General features: G+C 40.1%; 2 protein-coding genes across 5 annotated transcripts in view; one reads left to right on the forward strand and one right to left on the reverse strand.

Moving 5' to 3' along the window:
* LOC109401325 (uncharacterized) overlaps window positions 1-23316 on the reverse strand; it is a 332029-nt gene that overhangs the window by 151912 nt on the left and 156801 nt on the right. The gene's annotated exons all lie outside the window — the stretch shown is intronic.
* Window positions 11109-16872, forward strand: LOC134291218 (uncharacterized). Of its 3 annotated transcripts, XM_062858699.1 has the most exons (3): window positions 11110-11597; window positions 11664-11727; window positions 11796-16872. In XM_062858699.1, exon 3 carries the CDS (start codon window positions 13593-13595, stop codon window positions 15396-15398), a length of 1806 nt encoding a protein of 601 aa, XP_062714683.1. In that variant the 5' UTR covers window positions 11110-11597; window positions 11664-11727; window positions 11796-13592; the 3' UTR covers window positions 15399-16872. The 3 variants fall into 3 exon arrangements, with proteins under 3 accessions (XP_062714684.1, XP_062714683.1, XP_062714682.1); XM_062858700.1 differs by having other exon boundaries at window positions 11109-11863; window positions 11926-16872; XM_062858698.1 differs by having other exon boundaries at window positions 11664-16872.

The following is a 23316-nucleotide window of genomic DNA, read 5'->3' on the forward strand; positions in this document are numbered from 1 at the left end:
TATTCCTCCAGGAATTTCTCAGGAAATCCTCCAGGAATTCCTACAGGAACTCCTCCAGGGATTCCCCCAGGAATTCCTATAGGCGTTATTCCAGGAATACCTCCAGGGATTCCTCCTGGCGTTATTCCAGGAATACCTCCAGGGATTCCTCCTGGGATTTCTCTTGAATTTTTTTTAGTTAATACTCAAGAAATTCCTCCAAGGATTCCTCCAGGAATTTCTTCTGGGAATTCTCCTGGTATTCCTTCAGGAATTTCTCCAGGGATTAATTCAGGAATTTCTCCGGTGATTCTCCCAGGAATTTCTCCAGGAATTCCTCCATGATTTTTCTAGGGGTTTCTTCAGGAATTTCTCCAGGGATTTCTATAGGAATTCCTCCAGCGATTCATCCAGAAATTTCTCCAGTAATTCCTCACGAAATGCCTCCAAGGATTCCTCCAGCAATTTCTTCAGGAAATTCTACAGGGATTAATTCAGGAATTCCACTAGGGATTCTTCCAGGAATTTCTCCAGAGATTCATCTAGAGATTCCTCCAAGAATTTTCCCAGTGATTCCTCCAGGGCTTCCTCCAGAAATACCTCCAGGGACTCCTCCTGTGGATCTTCCAGGAAATCGTCCAGGCATTCCTCCAGGCATTCCTCCAGGAATTCCTCCAGCGATTGCTCAAGGGATTCCTGCAGGGATTCTTCCAGGAATTCCTGGGAGGATTCCTCTAGGAATTTCTCAAGGCATTCCTCCAGGAATTTCTCCAGGAATACCTCCTGGAATTTCTTCAGGGATTCCTCCAGGAATATCTCCAGGGATTCGCCCAGGAATTCCTTCAAGAATATCTTCAAATATTCCTCCAGGAATTCCTCCAGGGATACCTCCAGGAATTCGTCCAGAAGTTCCTCCAGGAATTTCCGAAGGGATTCCTCAAGGAATTCCTCCAGGAATTTATCCAGGGATTCCTTAAGCAATTTCTCAAGGGTTCCTCCAGGAATTCCTCCAGGGCTACCTCCAGGGATTCCAGCAGGGAATCCTCCAGAAATTCCTCCAGGGATTCCTTCAGGGATTCCTCCAGAAAATCGTCCAGGCAATCCTCCAGGGATTTCTCCTGGAATTCCTCCAAGGATTCCTTCTGGAATTCCTCCAGGAATAACTCCCTGAATGTATCCAGGAATTCCTCCTAATCCCTTTGGGGATTCCTCCATGATTTCCACAGGGATTTCTCCAGCAATTTCTTTAGGGATTCCTTTAGGGATTCTCATTCATTTCATTTATTAAATATTACATCAAATTCATAATAAAACTGAGTCAACAATATTCCACGGTTCGTGGCTGCCGCTCTCCATCCTTGGTCACGCGCAATGCTTGCCGGATCACGCTCCACCTGGTCCGCCCAGCGTGCTCTCTGCGCTCCACGCCTTCTTGAGCCAACCGGATTGGTTGCTAACACCAACTTTGCAGGGTTGCTGTCCGGCATTCTCGCAACATGCCCTTCCCACCGTATCCTTCCAGCTTTGGCCACCTTCTGGATCCTTGGTTCGCCGTAGAGTTCAGCGAGCTCGTGGTTCATCTTTCGCCGCCACACACCATTCTCCTGTATACCGCAGAAGATCATCCTTAGCATGCGTCGCTCGAAAACTCCAAGTGCCTGCAGGTTCTCCGTTTGTACATGGTTTACTGCGTTTTGTACATGGTAAATTTGGTACGGGGGTGAATCTGGAGCCCGTAGTAGATCCGACTTCCACTGATGATGCGCCTTCGAATTTCACGACTCACGTTGTTGTCAGCTGGACGTAAGGATCCGATGTAGACTAATTCCTCCACCACCTCGAAGCTCGTAACCTTGCTACCCAGGCGGCTCCGGTCGTGTTCGGTTCCATCTACAAGCATGTACTTTGTATTTGAGGCATTCACCACCAGTCCGACCTGCTTTGGTGCTTCGCGTTTCAGGCGGGTGTACAGCTCTGCCACCGTTCCAAAATGTTCTGACGATAATATCCATGTCGTCCGCGAAGCACACAAATTGCCCGGATTTTGTGAAAATCGTACCCCAGCTGTAGAGCCCGGCTCGTTGCATTACACCTTCTAGAGAGATGTTGAAGAGTAGGCATGAGAGTCCGTCACCTTGTCGCAGTCCCCGGCGAGATTCGAATGAGCTGGATAGTTCACCCGAAATCTTTACGCAGTTTTACACACCGTCCATCGTTGCTTTAAACAGTCTAGTCAGATTCCCAGGAAAGCCGTTTTCGTCCTGGGTCCGTTTCGTTTTTAGGGATTCTCAATACAAGTCAAATTAAAAAGACATTTTAGTAAATTAATCAGAATAACTCCAAGGTGTTCCATAAGAACTGTGATTTTACGACAACACTTTTCAATGCAAGTCAAATTTCAAAAATAATTTCAATAAATTTATCAGAATTACTCCAAGGAGTTCCATAAGAACTGTGATTTTACGACAACACTTCTCAATACAAGTCAAATTTTAAAAATAATTTCATGAAATTTATCAGAAGTACTCCAAGGAGTTCTATAAGAACTGTAATCTTTCGACAACAATTCACAATACAAGACAAATTTTAAAAATTATGTCAATAAATTTATCAGAATTACTCCAAGGAAATCCCTTAGAACTGTGATTTTACGAAAGAAATTCGCAATACAAGTCAAAGTTTACCTTGGGATGGATTTCTGAAGCAATCCCATTAGGATTTGTAAAGAAACATTTCTGAAGAACTCCGTGGAAGAACTATTCAAATAATCCCTTGCTGAAATTGCTGCAGAAATCTCTGAAATTCAAAATAAAAGCCAGCACAAATTTCTGAAAGAAACCCTGAGCAGTTCCGTGATCAGGAAGGTGGAATCTTCTCTGAAGTATCAACTTGAACCTCTCATTCTATGAACGTCAAGTACATTTCAGCGAGCACATTCGTGTGCAAGAGTTTTTAATAGTGAAGAAATTTTTAGTAAAGTCCCTGCAGAAATCTTAGGAAGTGTTTTTGAATGAAGCTCCGGAGGAGTAAGGAATATTCGAAAAAATCCCAGGGATTTCCCGTACAGGAATCCGAGGAGAAATACCTTAAGAACTTTTTGGTAAATTCTTGGTGGAATTCCAAAAATACAAAAATAAATACTTATTCATAGCCAAAATTCCTTGAAAACCCCTTTATTAAAATTGTTGGAGAATTTCCTGCAAGTATTCTTGTAGAAATCTGTGAGCGATTTTTTTAATTAAAAAAAAAAAAATCTGAATACCTGGAGAAACTGCATTGTGCCGCGTCTGCAAATATCACTAGAATTTTTTGAAGGAATCAATGGAAGAGTTTCTGAAGGACTTCTCGGAGGAACCTCTCTGGCATTTTTGGCCGATTTGTTTCTTAAATTTTCTGACAGATTTATAAAGCAATACCTGGAGGATTTTTAATGAATTTCTGGAAATATGAGAAGCATCTATTTTACAGAATTAATTCCGCTCTTAAGCCTCGCAGAAAAATTGAAAAATCCAACTTGAACGAATGGACACAGGAAAAAAAACTTTACTCACTCCAGGAATAAGCGAAAAGGATAGTATAGTCAATTATGATATGAAATAGGTTTATTTTGCCTTCATAATTTCTGTCCACAATTTCATTAATGTAGTTCTACGATTTGCCGCCATAATACCAATATGTTCCAGCTGCAGCTTTCCACCGTCAGTCACATAAGCCGCCCAATGTGCTCTCGGCATTCCATGGCTTCTTGGACCAACCGGATCAGTGGCGAACACTAATTTTGCAGCGGTTTTTCGGCATTCTCCCAACATGTCTACCATATCCATCCAGCTTTAGCCACTAACAGCATGTTGGGTTCACCGTAGAGTGCAATGAGCCGTAAAGTGCATCCTTCGCCGCCACTCACCGTTCTCCTGCATGCCTCCAAATATCGTCCTTAGCACTTGTTCCGAAAAGAACCCAAGTGGTTGCAGGACCTCCTTGAGCAATGAACAAGTCTCATGTCCGTAAAGCTCCATCAATATTATTAGCACCATGCATGGTACATTTGGTGCAGGGGGTGCATATTTTTTGAACGCAGTTTCTTCTAAGGCCACTTTCCTCTGATGACGCGCCTTCGTATTTTATGACTTACATTGTTGTCAGCCGTTAGCGAGGAACCGAGGTAAACCACTTCCGCCCTACCCAATATTATTATCAAAAAATACCTTAATAATTGTTATAGTACATATAGTTAAGATATTGTATTGCTTACTCACGCTTTTCTGTTATAGGCTTCTGTCAACAGTATTCAGAAATGACACATTCTACCGTGACGTTGCAACGTTTTGACGCATTCGTAGTCAGGTTTTCCACTATAACTCATGAAAACGAGCGTAAACCTTAAAATATTTTTTCATATTCGGATTCCTTGTAAAATTTCAGATATATTTAACCTGTTGAATATTTAGTTTTCATTAGAAAAACGTGTTCAAAATGCGCATTTGTAGCGTGACGTTACAACGCGCTAGAATCCGACCCTCTCTAACGCGCTGCCAACATCTTAAAAAATCTGCTCGGATTTTTATGATATTCGGATTTTTTTTCCACCATTGAAATTAATTGGTTTGTTCTTCAATTCAATGGAATAAGACATTTAAATTTCGGATTTGTTTTTGGATAATCGACTTTTACATTTCGTGACGTTACAACGCCCGTTCAGTTTCAAACAGGGTTCTGCTCGCGTTGTAACGTCACGAAAATGCACATCATGTTAGAATCAGAATAATCAGTCAATTTTACCAGAATTTGTGAATACATTATTGCATTATCTTCACTGCTTCACTTTATTCTATTGAAAATCCGTTTTTTGATAAATGGCTCGGAGGATCAAGTTATTGCTATCAGTAGTATGAATACTCCTTCATGAAGGTTAATGACACCGGCACCCATCTTCAGCTTTAGTATCACCCATATTCTTCTAGTTTTGTTCCAAAGACTAGCGCGCTGAGATCCATTATTTATTAAGACACATTTTACCGTGACGTTACAACGTTTCTACGTATTCGTAGTCAGATTTTCCACTGTCGTTTCCACTTGTCATATTCAGATTCCTTATAAAACTTCCGATATGTTTAACCTGTTTAACATAAAGTTTTCATTAGAAAAACTTGTTTAAAATGCGTATTTGTAGCGTGACGTTACAACGCGCTAGAATTTGACCCCTTCTACCACGTAACCAACATCTTGAAAAATTTGCTCGGTTTTTTATTTTAAACTGAAAATTTCTCCCACTATTGAAGTTTATTGGTTTGTTCTTCAATGCAGTGAAATAAAACATATACATTTCGGATTCGTTTTTGGATTTTTACATTTCGTGACGTTACAACGCCCGTTCAGTTTCAAACAGGGTTCTGCTCGCGTTGTAACGTCACGAAAATGCGCATCATTAGTCAAAGTCAAAGTCAAAGGTCAAATTTTTCTAAGTTAGCGAAAGTTTTTTCTCTTTTGGCCAGTTAACAGAAATCGTTTCAGTTTTCAGTTATTTTTTAATATTATGAGGAGAGCGAACATTTTTACATGTTTGATGAGCGCAATTTTCAAATTATCTATTTAATATGACAGCAACATTTTTCCAACTAAGTACGCGACTCTTTTATTATAAAGAGCGACGAAGTTTCATATGGCTATCCGATGAGTGCAGTTTTATGAATATAAGATCGCCGCCTCGATCGCCGCTTCTATTTTGGGGAGCCGACAAATTAATGTTCTGTTTTTAATGTATGGAGAGCGCAATGGTCTCATCTAACATTCAAACTCGTTTATTTTGTTTAAGTACTTCAAAATTGTCTCAATGTTTTCAATTAGATAAGATATTTTATCATCTTAGATTGCAAATCCTTTATTTTAAATCGGTAGACAGACATTCTCACATTTTTATCAATTTGCGATGAGAGCAATTTTCTAGTATAAATAGAATATAGTTAAATTGAATTAGAATTTGTCACATTTTACTTGATATTATGAGTGCAAGTTTTTCATCTGATATCACCACTAGTTTTTTTTTTTTTTTAATTTTATGAAGTTTCCAGCTATTACACCACTTATCTTTGAATTATGATATGTATTTTTTCCGACAAACAAATTTGATAAATTGAAAACTATTACACTATTATTTTTCAAATATGATTAAACTTGTCCAAACAAAATCATATAAATCCGTAATTTCATATATTACATTGTTAATGATATATTTTGAGGGAATTTCTACGACTGAGGTCGCAACTCATTGAAAAGCGAAGGAATTTTCACATTGTTATTGATTTACGATGAGAGCTGTTTTCGAATCTGAGATAGCCAGTTTATATTTTGGGAACTGAAAAATCTATTATCCTTTTTTGGTATATGATGAGCGCAATTTTAACATCCAAGACTAACACTTTTTTGTGAGCGGGAAAATTGTCTTGTTTGCTTTATTTTGGGAACAGTAAAATAGTTAAATTGAGCGCAATGCTTGAATTATTTATATGGGGGGCGTAGCATCATAAGGGGCGCAGCTATTTTGAAAACTTGGGTAACCAGCTCTGATTTTAGCATGACAGCACTGGTGTTTATTACAATGAAGGTGAGGCGACACAATTAGCTTGGTTGCATAACTTGTAGGCGATGGACACAATGCTGTGGAAGTGGGAAGGAAGGGAAAGGGCTATTTTCAAATTCGTTTCTGCTTCTAACGATGGATATGAACTTATGAATATACATGAGTTGTATAAGTAGAGATAGAAAAAAGACAGAAAAAAATAAAGTAGTGGGAATGGAATGAGGCAGGGATTGAACCCAGGACCCTGAACATACGAATCAGAAGCAGTAGTCACTAGACCACCAAGCCCATTGGAACTTCTGAAGGTATCGTAGAAGTAGGAATCCTCAGAAGGAGCTATTTAGAATGAAATTTTGGAGGAATTACAGAAGGAAGTATTGTCATAATTCCAGAATAGACTCCTGGAGAAATCTTGCATGGAGCTCTTGGAGAAATCCAAGACTGAACAGCTGAAGAAATATGTAAGTGTTGGTGATTTTTTGTCGTGTGTGTTACCGATAATTTCGTGATTTGTGTTGCGTGAATTGTGAAAATTGTTAATGATAGGTGATACTCGTGTTTAGTGTAGGTTCCAACCAGCTCAAAGCTCCAGATAGTCTAGATAAGACAACCCTAAACCAAGCATGGGAAAACTCATTCGCTCACCCGAATGCCGGCGATGCATAATAGCAAAAAGAACGCCAACAACCCAATGCTGAGTGAGAGCCCGACGCACTAAGAACGAACGCAACACGAACGGCTCGCCACCGACGCCACCGAAGCGAATCAGGAGAGAAACAAATAGAGTTCGAAATGAATCAGCTTGCATCGGTGTATACGAAAAGAACGTTCGCTCTCTCAACTACCGAGTGGCATTCAGCTGATTGAATCAAAACGCACTCACTGATTCAATTCCCAGTACTGAATGCTTCCACTGAACGCTAAGTGAACGTTCCAATATGAATGCTCTCGCACCCGACTCAGTACGCAAACACTCGTTCAATCTTGGTTCGTTCGCCTTCGGCACTCAGATTCGGTAGCGATTCATTCGGCCATCGTTGCTTGCTTCGCCCGGTGCTCGGCGATTAGAAAGAATGGGCAATGAAAGTGGAAAGATTTTGCTTGGCTGGGGGAGAAGCACACTCGCATCAGATTGTGCGTGGATGTGAGTGAGGCATACGCAATAAATGAATGATTTTTTCCCATCCTTGCCCTAAACAGCAACCATCAATACTACACACTGTAGTTGAAAACCCCACCACCAGAGTCACTGGTTATCACGCATTGAGCGGCCATGAGGGGTAGCGTAACGGGGCCATTGACAAATGGGATGGCTGGAGAGGGCAATGACCGAGGAACGAGGTCATGAACCTTAAAGCAGTCAACGACTCGATATGCTATCACTTGCCCAGAGTCCTTCGACCAAGACAGTTTGAAGACTTAAAGTTAAAACAGAAGAATTCGTAGAAAAAGTTTGGATAGTTTTTGGAAGATTTATTGGAGAAGGCTGAAAAGTGGAAGAAGTGTCAGAGAAGTGGACTACAGGTAATACCAGTAACCGTTAGATTTAAAACCTGTGAGTAATGCCCTCTCAGTGCTACAGAACCCCGCCGTTTTTTACGTTAAAGTGCTTAGCCGATTTCCCTACGTTGTCTTCGTAAAAATCTGGGAAAATTCCGGCCCAGAACCCGCCGAAGGCCGATCCGTCACCATATCGACAGGACGTGACACGTAGAAGGTTCAGGAACCCGTGAGGTGCAACCCCAAGCCACCCAAAAACCGTAGGACATTGCCATCGCTGGTAGCGGTGAAAAGTACCATACGCCGCCATTACGTACGCCAGCTCCAAGAAGCAGAACGAAGTGTCCATACGCCACCATCGCACGCAATTCGGAGGACGCAGTGGAGGAAGGAGACCAGGAGTGGTGGAGTGCTGCAGGAGCTCCCTGACGTGAGCGTGCTGACCCTGAGGCCATAGAGTCGAGGAGTTTCAGTACAGTCCCGACCGATTAACCCGATAATTACAAAAAATCAGAAGAAACTTCTGTAGGGTCCCTCAAAGAAATGATGTTCACTGTGATTTTTTATTCAATAGAATTCAATTTAATATGCTCACATAGCAGATCAGTTAAGTAGTAAGCATGCTGTTTTTAATTAATATCTACGAAAAATCTTCTTGTTAAATATAATCATCTGTTTTGTACTAAAAACATCAACTTCCTGATCTTCGACAGGAACCAGTTCTATGGGTGGTTAACCTACCTGGGCTTTCCTTTGGTAGACACCGCAACCCACCCGATATATAAATGCTGAAACAGTCGTTTGGCAATGGAAGCTCTCAAGTAATAAGGAGGAAGTGCTCATAGAACACTAAGCAGGAAAGCATTCTTTGTCCCAGTTGGAATGTTATATCCAGAAAATAAAGAAGACCCATGTATGCATATTGTTGTAAAAGAAGCATCATTAGTTGTGGTTAGCTACATTTCCCCAAATCGCAAAAAAATCACCATAAAAATTTCAACAGGCACATGTGGTTGTTGTATATCCGAAAAAATAACTATTTCCATCGTACTGGCAGTTGGCAACCACCAGTTAGATCAAATCAGATCATAACTCACCCCACTCATACCCTTTGTCTAGAAATTCAGGCCTTTTGCCGAGCGGAAAAAGCTTCAGAACCAAAAAAACGAGTCATGTTTAAATCATGATTATGTCTGGCCCTTCCACACTATCGGCTAAGCACTAAAAATGCCAACAACGTGGTCGAACTCAACAGTGTAGAATGTTCAGCTGAACCAGAGTAAGGGCACTGAATTTTGGCTGAAAAAAAAACTATGTACTAATTCTGACTGAACGCGCTCCACTTGGAACACCACAAAAAAATCAAAATAACCTTGCACATCAGTGGGATTTTAACAAAAGATTGATGTACAATGTGTCGAAGAGGCAAAAGGTATTTTTTTCAATTCTTTGAAAGTTATTACAAATGTAATATTTTATAAGAATTTTTGTTAAAACGGTTAATTTGGTAAACTTCCCCATGGCTGTGGCTTAGTTTGTTAAGGTGTCGGTCTATCGAATACGGAGTCGTGCGTTCGAATCCTACCAGAACGCTATTATTTTCACCAATTTCATCTCTCAATTTGTCAATTTGCTAAATTTCGTGCCTTCTATTTACAAGTTTTTCCAGTATGTTCCCCCATGGTATTTATTAAAACAGAATCAAATTAATTTCAATTCAGATTGCTGCTTATCGAGAATTCCTACACAGCATTATCGATGCCTCTACCCTTTGAAGCAGAGCGCACTCATCTATTCAGTAGTGGCTCTAAAAAAATAACGTTAGCCAGCTACAACAGCTGAGTGGATGCTCGAGTTTATGTTTTACGAAGAATTTTAGGCTAGCTAGTGCACCATCCGCACCGCGCCTCATGAACGAACTATAGGAGGAATCCATACGGGAAGCGCTAAGTATTTTTTGTGAGTTATGTCTAGATTGCTGGGGCAACAGTCAGCTGGCTGCGCTGCGGTACAACAGCCCCAAAAGCTCGGCAATGTTTGCGGTTTGGTTTGGTTTAGTAACATGATGAAACCGCCCGTCCGCCCGAGGCCTTCTGCATCAGAACTGATACATACCCAGGTACTTCAACACGCGATCGTAAAAAATAATCGCGGATGCAACAGGAAGCCGGGTGCCACGGTTCAAGGATGTGGTTGGAGCATCCGGCACGGGGGAGGAACGATGTTATGATGGCAATTGACCATTGATGATGCGCTTTACTGTATCATCAGGTCTCTCCTGGATTTAAGTGGTTTAGATTGCGATTTTTTTCAATTATTTAATACTGTAAATGTATCCGGTGGAGTGTGTTTTTAGAATCAATCATCGTCATATGAAATAATACTTGAAATGGAAAAATACTGCCAGTCGTGTCGGTGTGAAAATATCCCAAAGTCAGGTGTGGGTGTAACGTCATAAGTTGTGCTCTAATTGCCGTGCTGAATTGGAATATAACTCTCATTTCCACGGGAAACCATTTACAATCAGCTAACTTTGCTTTGTACGCCTCAAGTGTATCCCATTTATTGTGAGCAGGATGTATCACTCCAATTAGCGCAGAAAAAAAAGTTTTCAATCGTCCCACATCATATGTGACAACCGGAATGTCTTCCAGCCGTTGGATTTATGAAAACACATCTGCTGTCAGTCTTCCCAGCAGGATACACGTGTACATAAGTATCCAATGACGAGGATGAAAGTATGACATAAATCATAAAGTGAAAAATTCAGTTCAGGAGAAACATCATCTGGGTGTCGCTTGATTTCAGCAATGGCAGCATCAAATCATGAAGAGTTTTAATTACTCATGATGAAATGTTTTACTCATTATGATGAATAATTCGTACTCTCGAGTAAATAGCCATGAGGGGGATTCTCTAAACAGCATAAACCACCAATGGTGGCAGCCAGGTGGATGGAGCACTTCGAAGATTTGTTGAATGGTAGCAGTGAAGGAGCTCCCAGGAACAGGATTACCATAACGGACGACGGTCAAGCAGTGCAGTGGAACCACCAACACTGGATGAGGTTAAGAAGGTCTTTAAAGAGCTGAAAAACAGCAACACTGCTGGGAAGGGTGAGATGCCTGTCGAACTTCTTAAGATGAAACGAGCAGATTTGGTGAAAATCCGCCGTTTCAAATAGTAGCGTTAGCCATCTCACGCCTGTGAGATAGGCAACAGTAAGAAATGAAAAGTGCTCGAATTCAATGTTTATATGTGTGTGTTTAGAGATTGATATGATAGTTGGTGACGAAAGTTGATCAACAGGAAACCATAAGAAAATGTTATTTTAAACGCAAGAAAATTTTTACATACAAAATTGAAATCAAGAAAGAAACCGGAAACCCTCGAATTAAGTAGAAAATTATATATGATAACTTTCTTGGTCAACCGGGAGCGATTATTCGTTCTTTCCCTTTTGGACCGCCAAGGAGTCAAGTTATCAGAAGTTGATATTTAGTTCAGTGAGAAAGTGTTCCTTAATCAATAGCTAATACAAGTATAAAACTAGTTTAAAAAGAAAAGTGAGTGAAATTTTAACGAGTAAATTCATTGCTATTTTCAGATAAACCTATATTTTTTATAACAATTAAAATCGTGAGTCGTGCATTTAAAATTGTGCTTAAAAAGTAAGTTTCATGCATATTAGTAAAAAAAAAATTAAAACTTAAACGAAAATTTATTTACGAAAAACTAGAGTGCAGAATTTTATAGAAAGTGAGTCGGAGGCAGAAATTACGGTGTTACCGAAGTGAGAAAGATCAGGTAATTTTGAGGATTGTAAGGGAATATGTGTGTGCTGGGTTCTAAGAATTTGTTTTCTACAGTGGCCACAACCCGGTGGCATCCACCGTTGGGATAATCGGTGTGAGTTCGGTGCATGACGAACCCGTGGTGAATTATTAGTGGTCGCATACCCCGCACATAACGGAAGCGAGTGGATTGGTGCTTGGTACACGGCGAGGTTACCCCGGGTGTACCTATCGTCTCGTGGCTTCGGGCCACTATAGGTACGTCTGGAGCGCGTTGGCCATCGGAGTGTAAGCTTGGCCCCCATCGTGAATCACATCCGCTACACGTGATTGTCCGTCGAGTGGGAGTGTCCATTAAAGGGAAAGAATCCCAACGCCAGCGTAACCGCCAGACTCACGTTCCGACGATCTGCCGATCGGAGTGTACCCACCGACTTCCCAGGGAACGGATACGACCCGCGGCGCGGCGAGCATTATCGTTGTGACCGTGCATGCTGCCCCACCACCCCTCATCGAAGGAGCAAGATAAACAACCACCCGTCTCCACCATCTCCACCCCGCACGGGCCGTAGCCGTGCATCAGTGTGCGTAATCAACGGCCGCCAGACGCACTGCACACGCCGGTCTCGTTCGGAAAGTGCTTCGTGATCGAGCTCGCACACAGGCAATCAGCATCGTCGGGATCTATCTATCCCCCCCATTCCCCCTGCATGGGGACCGGTCGAGGTCTGTAATCATCGTCCAACCGTAAGTACACGAACCCAGAAAACAACAACACACACGAAACGCAACGAGAATTAGTAGGGAAAACACAAAGTGTATTAGTAGGGGAAGAACGCAGATTAGGGGGTTAGAACGACTCACGGAAGACACACGAACAGGGTAGTGACGTCACAGCTAGGGAGTGAGAGACTATCGGAGAGGTTCGGTACCGTTGGCCAGCGTAAGCTCCGGGAGAACTGCCGATAGCCGCTCAGTAGCCAGCTAGCTCTAATAGGAGGAAGGTCAGGGCATTGTAGACGTTTTTTTATGAGAGGAAAATACGATGAATTTTAATCGTTGAAATCGATCGACTTATTTTTACGTATCGTTTTACTCCTTCAATAAACTTTTCTCTCTGCTACTAAATCATCTTCTTAACCTTATATAATTCAGAAAATTACCTAAAATTGAATTGGAAGTGGAAAGTTTTTGGGAATATAGGACTTTGGCTTTTGGGACTACGGAGTATTTGGTGGGTAGGAATTGGAGGTGGATCCTGTTGGTGGGCACTGACGTTGCTAGCTGGGCATTTTGAATCTGGAGCTCTTGGTAGACGACGTCGTCGTCTGGCGCTAAAACCAGGAATTTAAGGACCCCTAGCAGGATCCTCCTTACAGTGGCGCCCAACTTCAAATAGGTACGTCCCACTAGAATTTGAAATTTTTGTTTGATCAACTTTTTCACAGCTATTATTTTGAATTGAATTGGATATTTGTAAGTTTAGTTAAGTTTGATTGGATTCGAGCACTTTAGATATACTTTTCGGGGAATTCAGCTAGGATAAGATCACTTTTGAATTGAATACAAATGACTGGTAGGTTTAAGTAAGATAAAACGGATTTAGTTATTTTCGCGTTTTTTTTTCTACAATAGCATAGTTTTTCTTTTCTTTCTATTATTCATATTTATCAATATTTTCAAATTTTATTTTACTTGAAGTACCAATTTCCTGAAAGAAATACAGAGAGATATTTTATACAATGGCTACATCGGACGGGTCAGTTTTGCAAATTAACGCGTATGATTTGAGTGAATGTGAGGTAGACTATGAGTTATGGATAAGAAATGAGCTTTACGAGGAGTCAGATAAACAGAAAAGAGATCGTTTGAGGAAAATGTTCCTAGAGGAAGGTAACGACACCATCACTTTGCCTGAGGATATTTTCTTTGTGAACGAGTTACCTCTAGTAGCAAGAAAATTAGAAGAAATTGAGTATGGTCTAACAAAAACAATTCAGGTTAAATGGATTTCCCAACTGCGTCATTGGCGGGAGAGAATTTGCAGAACCAAAGTCGTCGATCTGGCTCAAGGAGAGCAAAAGGTTGAAATATTATCGAAAATCAGGCATTTGATTAAGACTTATAAAGCGACAGCAGTTAGGTTGATGAATCTCAGTGAGTCCGAAGATGAATTAAACAAAGGCTTAGAACAAAGTTCATTTAAGAAAGATAATCTCAAAGATAGGTCACAGCTGCCTCAATTTTCAGGACATAGGATGCAACAAAAAAACCAATCTTTTGACCATGATACGCTATCCAAGGCAGTAAATTCAACAATCGGTGATTATTTTAAACAGTTTCCAAACATTGCGGGCATGAAAATAAGCATTGATCGCGACGATAAGACGAAGAAAAAAATAAGTCAGGAGAGAGATCCAGTTAGAAATCTAGGAGCAATTCCGAAAAATGTGGATATGTTAGGCTCGGTATCGCGAAATAAGGCTAAAGAACGAGAGAAAAGCTATAGGTATGAGCGTAAACAGGACAAAAGCAAAAGAACACCTAAGAAGTCTTCTTCGGAGGATGAAAGTTCATCTCTTGATTCGTTGAGTAGCCTACTTTCTTCCGAATCCAGTTCGGACTCTGAGTCGAGAATCCTCTCAGTGAGATCAGAGGATGTAGGGCGAGATCGAGATTATAGGGGCCAAAATTATCGGTTGGACAAATGGGGTATCCAGTTCAGTGGAGACATCCATGGCATGGACGTTCTAGATTTCGTTTTCCAGGTTAATGAACTAATGCAGGCAGAACGTATTCCAAATGACAGGTTTCTAGATCATGCTTACATTCTTTTTGCAGGAGAAGCACGGAGATGGTACTTTACCTACAAAAAGAAATACCGAACGTGGGATAAATTTTCGAAACAGTTGAAAATTCGTTTTGGTGATCCTAACAAGGATAGAAAAATTCTCCAAGACATTAAGGACAGGAAACAAAGGAAGGGAGAGTCGTTTGTGGCTTTTTGCTCTGAAATAGAGGGAATGTTCGAGCGAATGACAAAGCAATATTCGGAGCGAAAAAGGTTGAAGGTCCTCAGAAATAATATGAGGCGTTGGTACAAGACAAAACTCACATTTTTCAAAATTAAGAACATCGCCCATTTGAACATGCTTTGTCAACAATTGGATAAGGACAGTGGTAGAATTTATTCCAAGTCTGCACATTCCTCTAGGAAACATATCAGGAATGTTGATGCATCTTCCGATTCGTCTTCCTCTTCATCAGAACCGGAAGTATGTGCTTTCAATAAAAAGGAAAACCGGCAATACAAACGTCGGGATTCCCAAGCAAACATAACAGAGGCACAAAGCCGAGAAAATTTGGTTCAACTTAATTCTTTATGCTGGAATTGCCGGAGATACGGTCACCGGTGGAGGGATTGTAAACAACCCAAGGTTATTTTCTGTCATGCATGTGGTATGCCTGGAGTTACGTTTTCAACCTGCCCAAAGAGTCATATACTTCCTCAGCAAGCTCCAAAAAACGAAAGTTCGGAGGAGAAGTAAGGGGCGTCTCTTTTCCGGAAAATTCGTTAGACCCCACGAGGGAAAACAGGGATAATAATGATAATAACTGGAAAATTTATGAATTGAACGTCAAGCCAAGTAAATGCCCACATATTTTAGTGAAAATCGTTGATTCAGACATCGAAGCACTTTTAGACTCAGGAGCCGAAATTTCTGTTATGAATTCCATAGAAATTGCTCACAAATACAATTTTAAAGTCCATAAAACAAACATAAAAATAGATACAGCAGGGACGGCGAATCATAGTTGTCTAGGATTCATAAATGTTCCATTAACCTACAAGAGCGTAACTAGAGTCATCCGAATTTACATTGTTTTAGAATTTTCCAAACCTTTGATTTTAGGCGTTAATTTCTGGAAAGCATTCAACATAGTTCCAGCAATGAAAATGAACAATAAAGAAATTATATCTTTAGGCCAAATGGATTGCCAAAGACACGAGCAAGTTGAATCAATAAGCCTCGTAGAAAACTATTTTTCGGCAGACGAACCAGAAATAGCACTAAGATTTTCTGAATTTGTCGGAACAGTGGATAAACTTAGCAATCTTAGCGACGAAGAAGATTTATCATTAGAAGTACCAACATTAGATTTTCAACCAATGTCGATCGAAGAAATTGAAACAGAACACGTTCTAAATGCAGATGAAAGATCTCAATTACTGGAGGCAATAAGTTGTTTCGAGTTTTCGGAAGACGATAAAATCGGTAGAACCGCGATCCTTGAGCACAAAATTCAGATTATCCCGGGTGTTGAACTAAAAGCTGCTCCAATGTACCGTTGCTCACCGTACATACAAAAATACGTGGACGAAGAATTAGAACGAATGAAGAAGATGGATATTATAGAACCTTGCGACTCTGATTACGCGAGTCCTTTGCTACCGGTCAAGAAAGCGAACGGAAAATTTCGCGTTTGTTTAGATTCGCGACGGGTTAATGACGCAACCGAAAATAACGCTTATCCAATCCCCAATTTACACGAAGTCTTACATAGAATCAAAAAGGCCAAATACTTCAGTGTAATTGACCTGAAAGAAGCATACTGGCAAATTCCTCTGGCGCCTGAGTCCAGGAAATACACCGCGTTTAGGACAAAGTCAGGCCTATACAGATTTAAAGTGATGCCTTTCGGTTTGAAGGGGGCTCCTTTCACGATGTCCAAACTAATGGACATAGTCCTCGGAACTGACCTACAACCCTACGTATGGGTTTACCTGGACGACATAATTCTCGCGACCGAAACTTTAGCTCAACACGTAGAATTAATTAAAGAAGTAGCACGTCGATTAAAGCAGGCAAACTTAACGATTAGTCTCAATAAATCCAAATTTTGCAGAACTAGTGTCAGGTATTTAGGATACGTGATATCTGAACAAGGTATTTCGATCGACATGGAGAAAATAAAACCCATTCTGGACTATGAAACCCCAAAAACAATTAAAGACATCAGACGTTTACTGGGATTGGCTTACTTCTACCAGAAGTTTATCAAACATTATAGTGATATAACTTCGCCAATTTCAGATCTTTTAAAGAAAGATCGGAAAAAGTTCTCTGGGAGCCTAGAAGCAGAGGAAGCACTTAATAGGCTAAAACAAGCGCTAATTAGTCCACCAATTCTAGCTAACCCGAACTTTGATTTGGAATTTACAATAGAGTCAGATGCGTCCGATTTAGCCGTAGGAGCAGTCCTGACTCAAAAACAGGAAGGTGAAAAGCGAATTATCGCATATTTTAGTAAAAAATTAAATTCTACGAGGCGGAAGTATGCCGCAGTAGAAAAAGAATGTTTAGCGGTACTATGGGCGATAGAAGCATTCCGAAATTATATTGAAGGAACGCATTTCCGAGTTATTACTGACGCACGAAGCTTGGTCTGGCTTTCAAAAGTTAGTGCTGAGAAGGGTTCAGCAAAGCTATGCAGGTGGGCCCTTAAACTACAACAATTTGACTTCAGTATTGAATATAGGAAAGGACGGGACAATATAATTGCTGACTGTCTTTCGAGATCGCTCAGCACCATTAAAGCAAAATGGGAGGACTCAGACTACAAGGGAATGCTTGGTAAAATTAACGCCGATCCACTAAAGTACAAAGAGTTTAAAGTAGTGGACAGCACGATTTACAAGTACGTGAAAGATGAATCAAAAATATCAGATAGGAGGTTTGATTGGAAGCGAATTCCAGAAAAGCAAGAAAGGTTTGAATTGATAAGGGAAATTCATGAAATCGCCCATTTAGGTACAGAAAAAACGCTAGGCAAAATAAGGGAAAAATATTACTGGCCGCAAATGTACTCCGAGGTCAAACGGTTTTGTGAGGGCTGTATCGTTTGTAAAACGTCCAAATCCGATAATGTTAACCACGTACCACCAATGGGCAAACAGAAAATTGCCAATAATCCTTGGCAAGTGATTGCCATAGATTACGTTGGCCCTTTTCCCCGGGCGAAACGATCAGGTAATACGTGCTTGCTAGTTATAACTGATATATTTTCAAAATTTGTGGTCATACAGCCCCTCAAAGAGGCAAAAGCAAGACAATTATCTTTTTTCATGGAAAATATGATCTTTTTATTGTTTGGCGTTCCCGAAATTGTCCTATCCGACAATGGAGCGCAATTTACATCGAAGGAATTCAAGAATCTTTTACAAAAATATGGCGTAACCCATTGGCTGACCCCGGTATATTTTCCGCAGGTAAATAACGCAGAAAGAACAAATCGCGTAATTACGTCCGCAATTAGGGCCCTCATTAAGAAGGAGCAAGATGAATGGGACACAAATATCTACAAAATCAGTCATGCAATCAATAATGCAATCCATTCATCAAGTAATTTTTCTCCCTATTTCGTAAATTTCGGTAGGAACCAGATTAGCTCAGGGGAAGAATATCAGGCAATAAGGGATTTGGAACAAGATGTAAGTCCAGAAGAACAAGAACACAACGAAAAGATGAAACAAATCTTCGAAGAAGTTCGCAAAAATCTAAAGATAGCATATGAAAAATATTCGAAATACTATAACCTCCGCGCTGGTAAAATGGTACACTTTGAAATAGGGCAGAGAATTTTAAAGAAAAACTATTTCTTGTCAGACAAAGGAAAAGGATTCAATGCAAAACTGGCTCCGAAATATTCTGAAGCCATTGTAAAGAAAAAAGTGGGAGAGTATTGTTACATTCTAGAAGATTTGAATGGTAAAAACCTAGGAATGTATCATGTATCGCAACTAAAAAGAATTTAAGTAAAATAGGACCTAAAGCTATGTAAATAAACTATGAATACTAATAAAAGAACAAATAAAACACGTAAAATCGGTAATTAAAAACGGAAGAGGTAAAGCTATGTACACAAACAAATAAACTGGAAATCAGAACAAAAAACACGAAAAGTCGGTAAAATTTAACAACTCAAATGATAAAATTTGAATCATGTATAATAAAAGCGGTAATAACACCGAAAAAAACTAGATTCGGGGTTAAAATAATAAAATCTAAATGTACATAAAATTAACTAAAAAGGGTATAAAAATCTACATTTGACAAAATCAAAGGAAATTGGTAATTTTAACTAAAAATATTTCAATTAATTAGTTTAAAAAACAAAAAGAAATAAAATTCTTGAAATTTTAAAATGGAAACTAAAAAATTAACGTACAGAACACTTTTTCTTTTATAAAACGTCGAGCTATGTACAGAAACTAAAAGGGAATGTTTGAGGTTTCCCTCATAAAACACGCAGAGTCGGTAATAACAATATGATGGCATAAGTACCATTCATAAAGCATAACGATGAAGCATAAATAAGAACCGTAGAACTTACCAAAACCACGAAACGAGACAACATCTATCTAAACCAATGCATAATGACGTTCATCGTTCAGTCTCGTGCTAAAATGAAATAAATAAGTCATTAATAAAAGCTTAAAATGTAAATAGTGTAAATAATAATGAAAAAAAAAACTAAAATAAGACAGGAAACTTTTTATCTTTGGAAAAAGATTCTAAAAGATTCATATAAAATTAAATAGCTGGAAACACTGATCTATCATGAAGTGATCGAGACAGTAGTTTCATCGGTTAACAATAGAGTAGAGGTCAAGAGGTCAAAGTATGGAATTTTTGATCAAGGTAGAAAGGAAAATTAGCGAAAAATAGTAAGAGTATTAGATCACAAAAGTTAAGGTTATAGCTGTATTTTATATTTACGGAAATTGGTACTTACGTTTTGGAGGAAGATGCGCCGGTAGATCCTGTAAGCATGCCATATACAATTTCTCTGCAATAGCCAGATATTCATTCCATATAATGTCATTGCTGTAGATAACGCACTGTGTGCACCGAGATTTGACAATAGACTAAACCACAGCCAAATTTTGAAACGTTACAATAGCCCAGTATTTCACCACTCACTTTGAACCGAGAGAGGGAAAAGAGAGTAATCTTCGGATATTTGTAGAGTTTTTGAATCGTGTCCATATACTTATATGGAGTAATAAATATGTGTTAGCTACATTTTGTTGATACGAATATGACCGACAGAAGTTCAGGTACATTTTTCGGTAATTGGCATATGTGGTGGTTGGGAACACAAAGCCCAGATTTCTTCCAATAAAAGTATTGGTGTAAGATATCGTTGGATATCAAGTAGAAAGCGTAATTTACCAGTTAGTTTTCTGGTGCGGGAACGAAATTACGGTCGCGTCGGAACTCTCTCGGCATGTTTAAATTCGATTAAATACGTAAACGGAACCGGTATTGTAAATAATTGCTCGATATTTGGAATAAGTGTAAATAGTAGTATTTAAGTCTGAAAATTAGGAAAGTGAATAAGTTTGTAGAATTTGTGATTTTTGAAAAAAAACGGAGAAAAGGTTAGTAAAAAAAAAAAAAAAATATTTGACATATTTTTTTTTTTGGGGGAAAGTTGGGGATAATGAAACGAGCAGATTTGGTGAAAATCCGCCGTTTCAAATAGTAGCGTTAGCCATCTCACGCCTGTGAGATAGGCAACAGTAAGAAATGAAAAGTGCTCGAATTCAATGTTTATATGTGTGTGTTTAGAGATTGATATGATAGTTGGTGACGAAAGTTGATCAACAGGAAACCATAAGAAAATGTTATTTTAAACGCAAGAAAATTTTTACATACAAAATTGAAATCAAGAAAGAAACCGGAAACCCTCGAATTAAGTAGAAAATTATATATGATAACTTTCTTGGTCAACCGGGAGCGATTATTCGTTCTTTCCCTTTTGGACCGCCAAGGAGTCAAGTTATCAGAAGTTGATATTTAGTTCAGTGAGAAAGTGTTCCTTAATCAATAGCTAATACAAGTATAAAACTAGTTTAAAAAGAAAAGTGAGTGAAATTTTAACGAGTAAATTCATTGCTATTTTCAGATAAACCTATATTTTTTATAACAATTAAAATCGTGAGTCGTGCATTTAAAATTGTGCTTAAAAAGTAAGTTTCATGCATATTAGTAAAAAAAAATTAAAACTTAAACGAAAATTTATTTACGAAAAACTAGAGTGCAGAATTTTATAGAAAGTGAGTCGGAGGCAGAAATTACGGTGTTACCGAAGTGAGAAAGATCAGGTAATTTTGAGGATTGTAAGGGAATATGTGTGTGCTGGGTTCTAAGAATTTGTTTTCTACAGTGGCCACAACCCGGTGGCATCCACCGTTGGGATAATCGGTGTGAGTTCGGTGCATGACGAACCCGTGGTGAATTATTAGTGGTCGCATACCCCGCACATAACGGAAGCGAGTGGATTGGTGCTTGGTACACGGCGAGGTTACCCCGGGTGTACCTATCGTCTCGTGGCTTCGGGCCACTATAGGTACGTCTGGAGCGCGTTGGCCATCGGAGTGTAAGCTTGGCCCCCATCGTGAATCACATCCGCTACACGTGATTGTCCGTCGAGTGGGAGTGTCCATTAAAGGGAAAGAATCCCAACGCCAGCGTAACCGCCAGACTCACGTTCCGACGATCTGCCGATCGGAGTGTACCCACCGACTTCCCAGGGAACGGATACGACCCGCGGCGCGGCGAGCATTATCGTTGTGACCGTGCATGCTGCCCCACCACCCCTCATCGAAGGAGCAAGATAAACAACCACCCGTCTCCACCATCTCCACCCCGCACGGGCCGTAGCCGTGCATCAGTGTGCGTAATCAACGGCCGCCAGACGCACTGCACACGCCGGTCTCGTTCGGAAAGTGCTTCGTGATCGAGCTCGCACACAGGCAATCAGCATCGTCGGGATCTATCTATCCCCCCCATTCCCCCTGCATGGGGACCGGTCGAGGTCTGTAATCATCGTCCAACCGTAAGTACACGAACCCAGAAAACAACAACACACACGAAACGCAACGAGAATTAGTAGGGAAAACACAAAGTGTATTAGTAGGGGAAGAACGCAGATTAGGGGGTTAGAACGACTCACGGAAGACACACGAACAGGGTAGTGACGTCACAGCTAGGGAGTGAGAGACTATCGGAGAGGTTCGGTACCGTTGGCCAGCGTAAGCTCCGGGAGAACTGCCGATAGCCGCTCAGTAGCCAGCTAGCTCTAATAGGAGGAAGGTCAGGGCATTGTAGACGTTTTTTTATGAGAGGAAAATACGATGAATTTTAATCGTTGAAATCGATCGACTTATTTTTACGTATCGTTTTACTCCTTCAATAAACTTTTCTCTCTGCTACTAAATCATCTTCTTAACCTTATATAATTCAGAAAATTACCTAAAATTGAATTGGAAGTGGAAAGTTTTTGGGAATATAGGACTTTGGATTTTGGGACTACGGAGTATTTGGTGGGTAGGAATTGGAGGTGGATCCTGTTGGTGGGCACTGACGTTGCTAGCTGGGCATTTTGAATCTGGAGCTCTTGGTAGACGACGTCGTCGTCTGGCGCTAAAACCAGGAATTTAAGGACCCCTAGCAGGATCCTCCTTACAAAGATCGGACGCAAGCAACTATATCAATAAATCCACCAGATTATTGCAAAGATTTGGGAGGATGAAGATTTGACTAACAGCTGGAAGGATGGCTTCATACGCCCAACCTACAAAAAAGGGCACAGACGAGTGTGCAAAGCCAATTGCACAGCGTTTACTCTTATAAATTTGGCATATGAGATACGCGTGTCCTGTTCAATACACTGATTCCTCTTGAGGGGTCCTTCGTCGGTGAATAGCAAGCCGATTTTTGTGAGGCCCGATTAACGACGGATTATATATTTAACCTGCGGATGATCCTAAATACAGAATATAACTTGCAGGCAGACTCATCATCTGTTCATTGATTTTAAGCAGCGTACACGCAAAAAAAATCCGTTCCGATATACGAGCACTCCCAATCACGGCAACGGGAACAAACGGGAACTATGCATAGCAACGATAACAACAATAAGAAATGTACTCCGTGAACTAGATTTCACGTTTTCCAGAACGCCCATATTGACAGCTGGAACTAGTTCCAGTTCACGGTGTATATTAAATATATTTTGCTTGTTCTCATATTTGCGTTTGTTTGTTCACGTTTATCAGAACGGTTTTCTGAGCGTGTACGATTAAGTGAATATACAGGGGATGGCCAAAATGTTTGGGATAGGATACTTTTTTTCTCACAAAAATGTTCAAAACGCTGTAACTTTTCATAGAGTGCATCAAAAAATCTCAGATTTTGATTGTTTGTTTACCTACTATATGTGCATCATTGGTACAATTTTGAGCTCGATTGGTTAATCTTTCGCGAAGCTAGAATCGTTCTCGTAAAACACTATTTTTTAGACAAGTTATTTTTGAACTGTCATTTCTCGAAAACCAGTGAACCGAATTTAATGAACTTTTGAACGTTTATCAACAATACATTGATGTTTCTCACG

This window comes from Aedes albopictus, chromosome 3, assembly GCF_035046485.1.
Source record: "Aedes albopictus strain Foshan chromosome 3, AalbF5, whole genome shotgun sequence".
In the NCBI taxonomy this organism is placed as follows: Eukaryota; Metazoa; Arthropoda; class Insecta; order Diptera; family Culicidae; genus Aedes; species Aedes albopictus.

What these genes read in the sequence shown, in the direction of transcription:
- LOC134291218 (XM_062858700.1), top strand. Translation starts at nt 13,593, where the DNA reads ATGGCTACATCGGACGGGTCAGTTTTGCAAATTAACGCGTATGATTTG.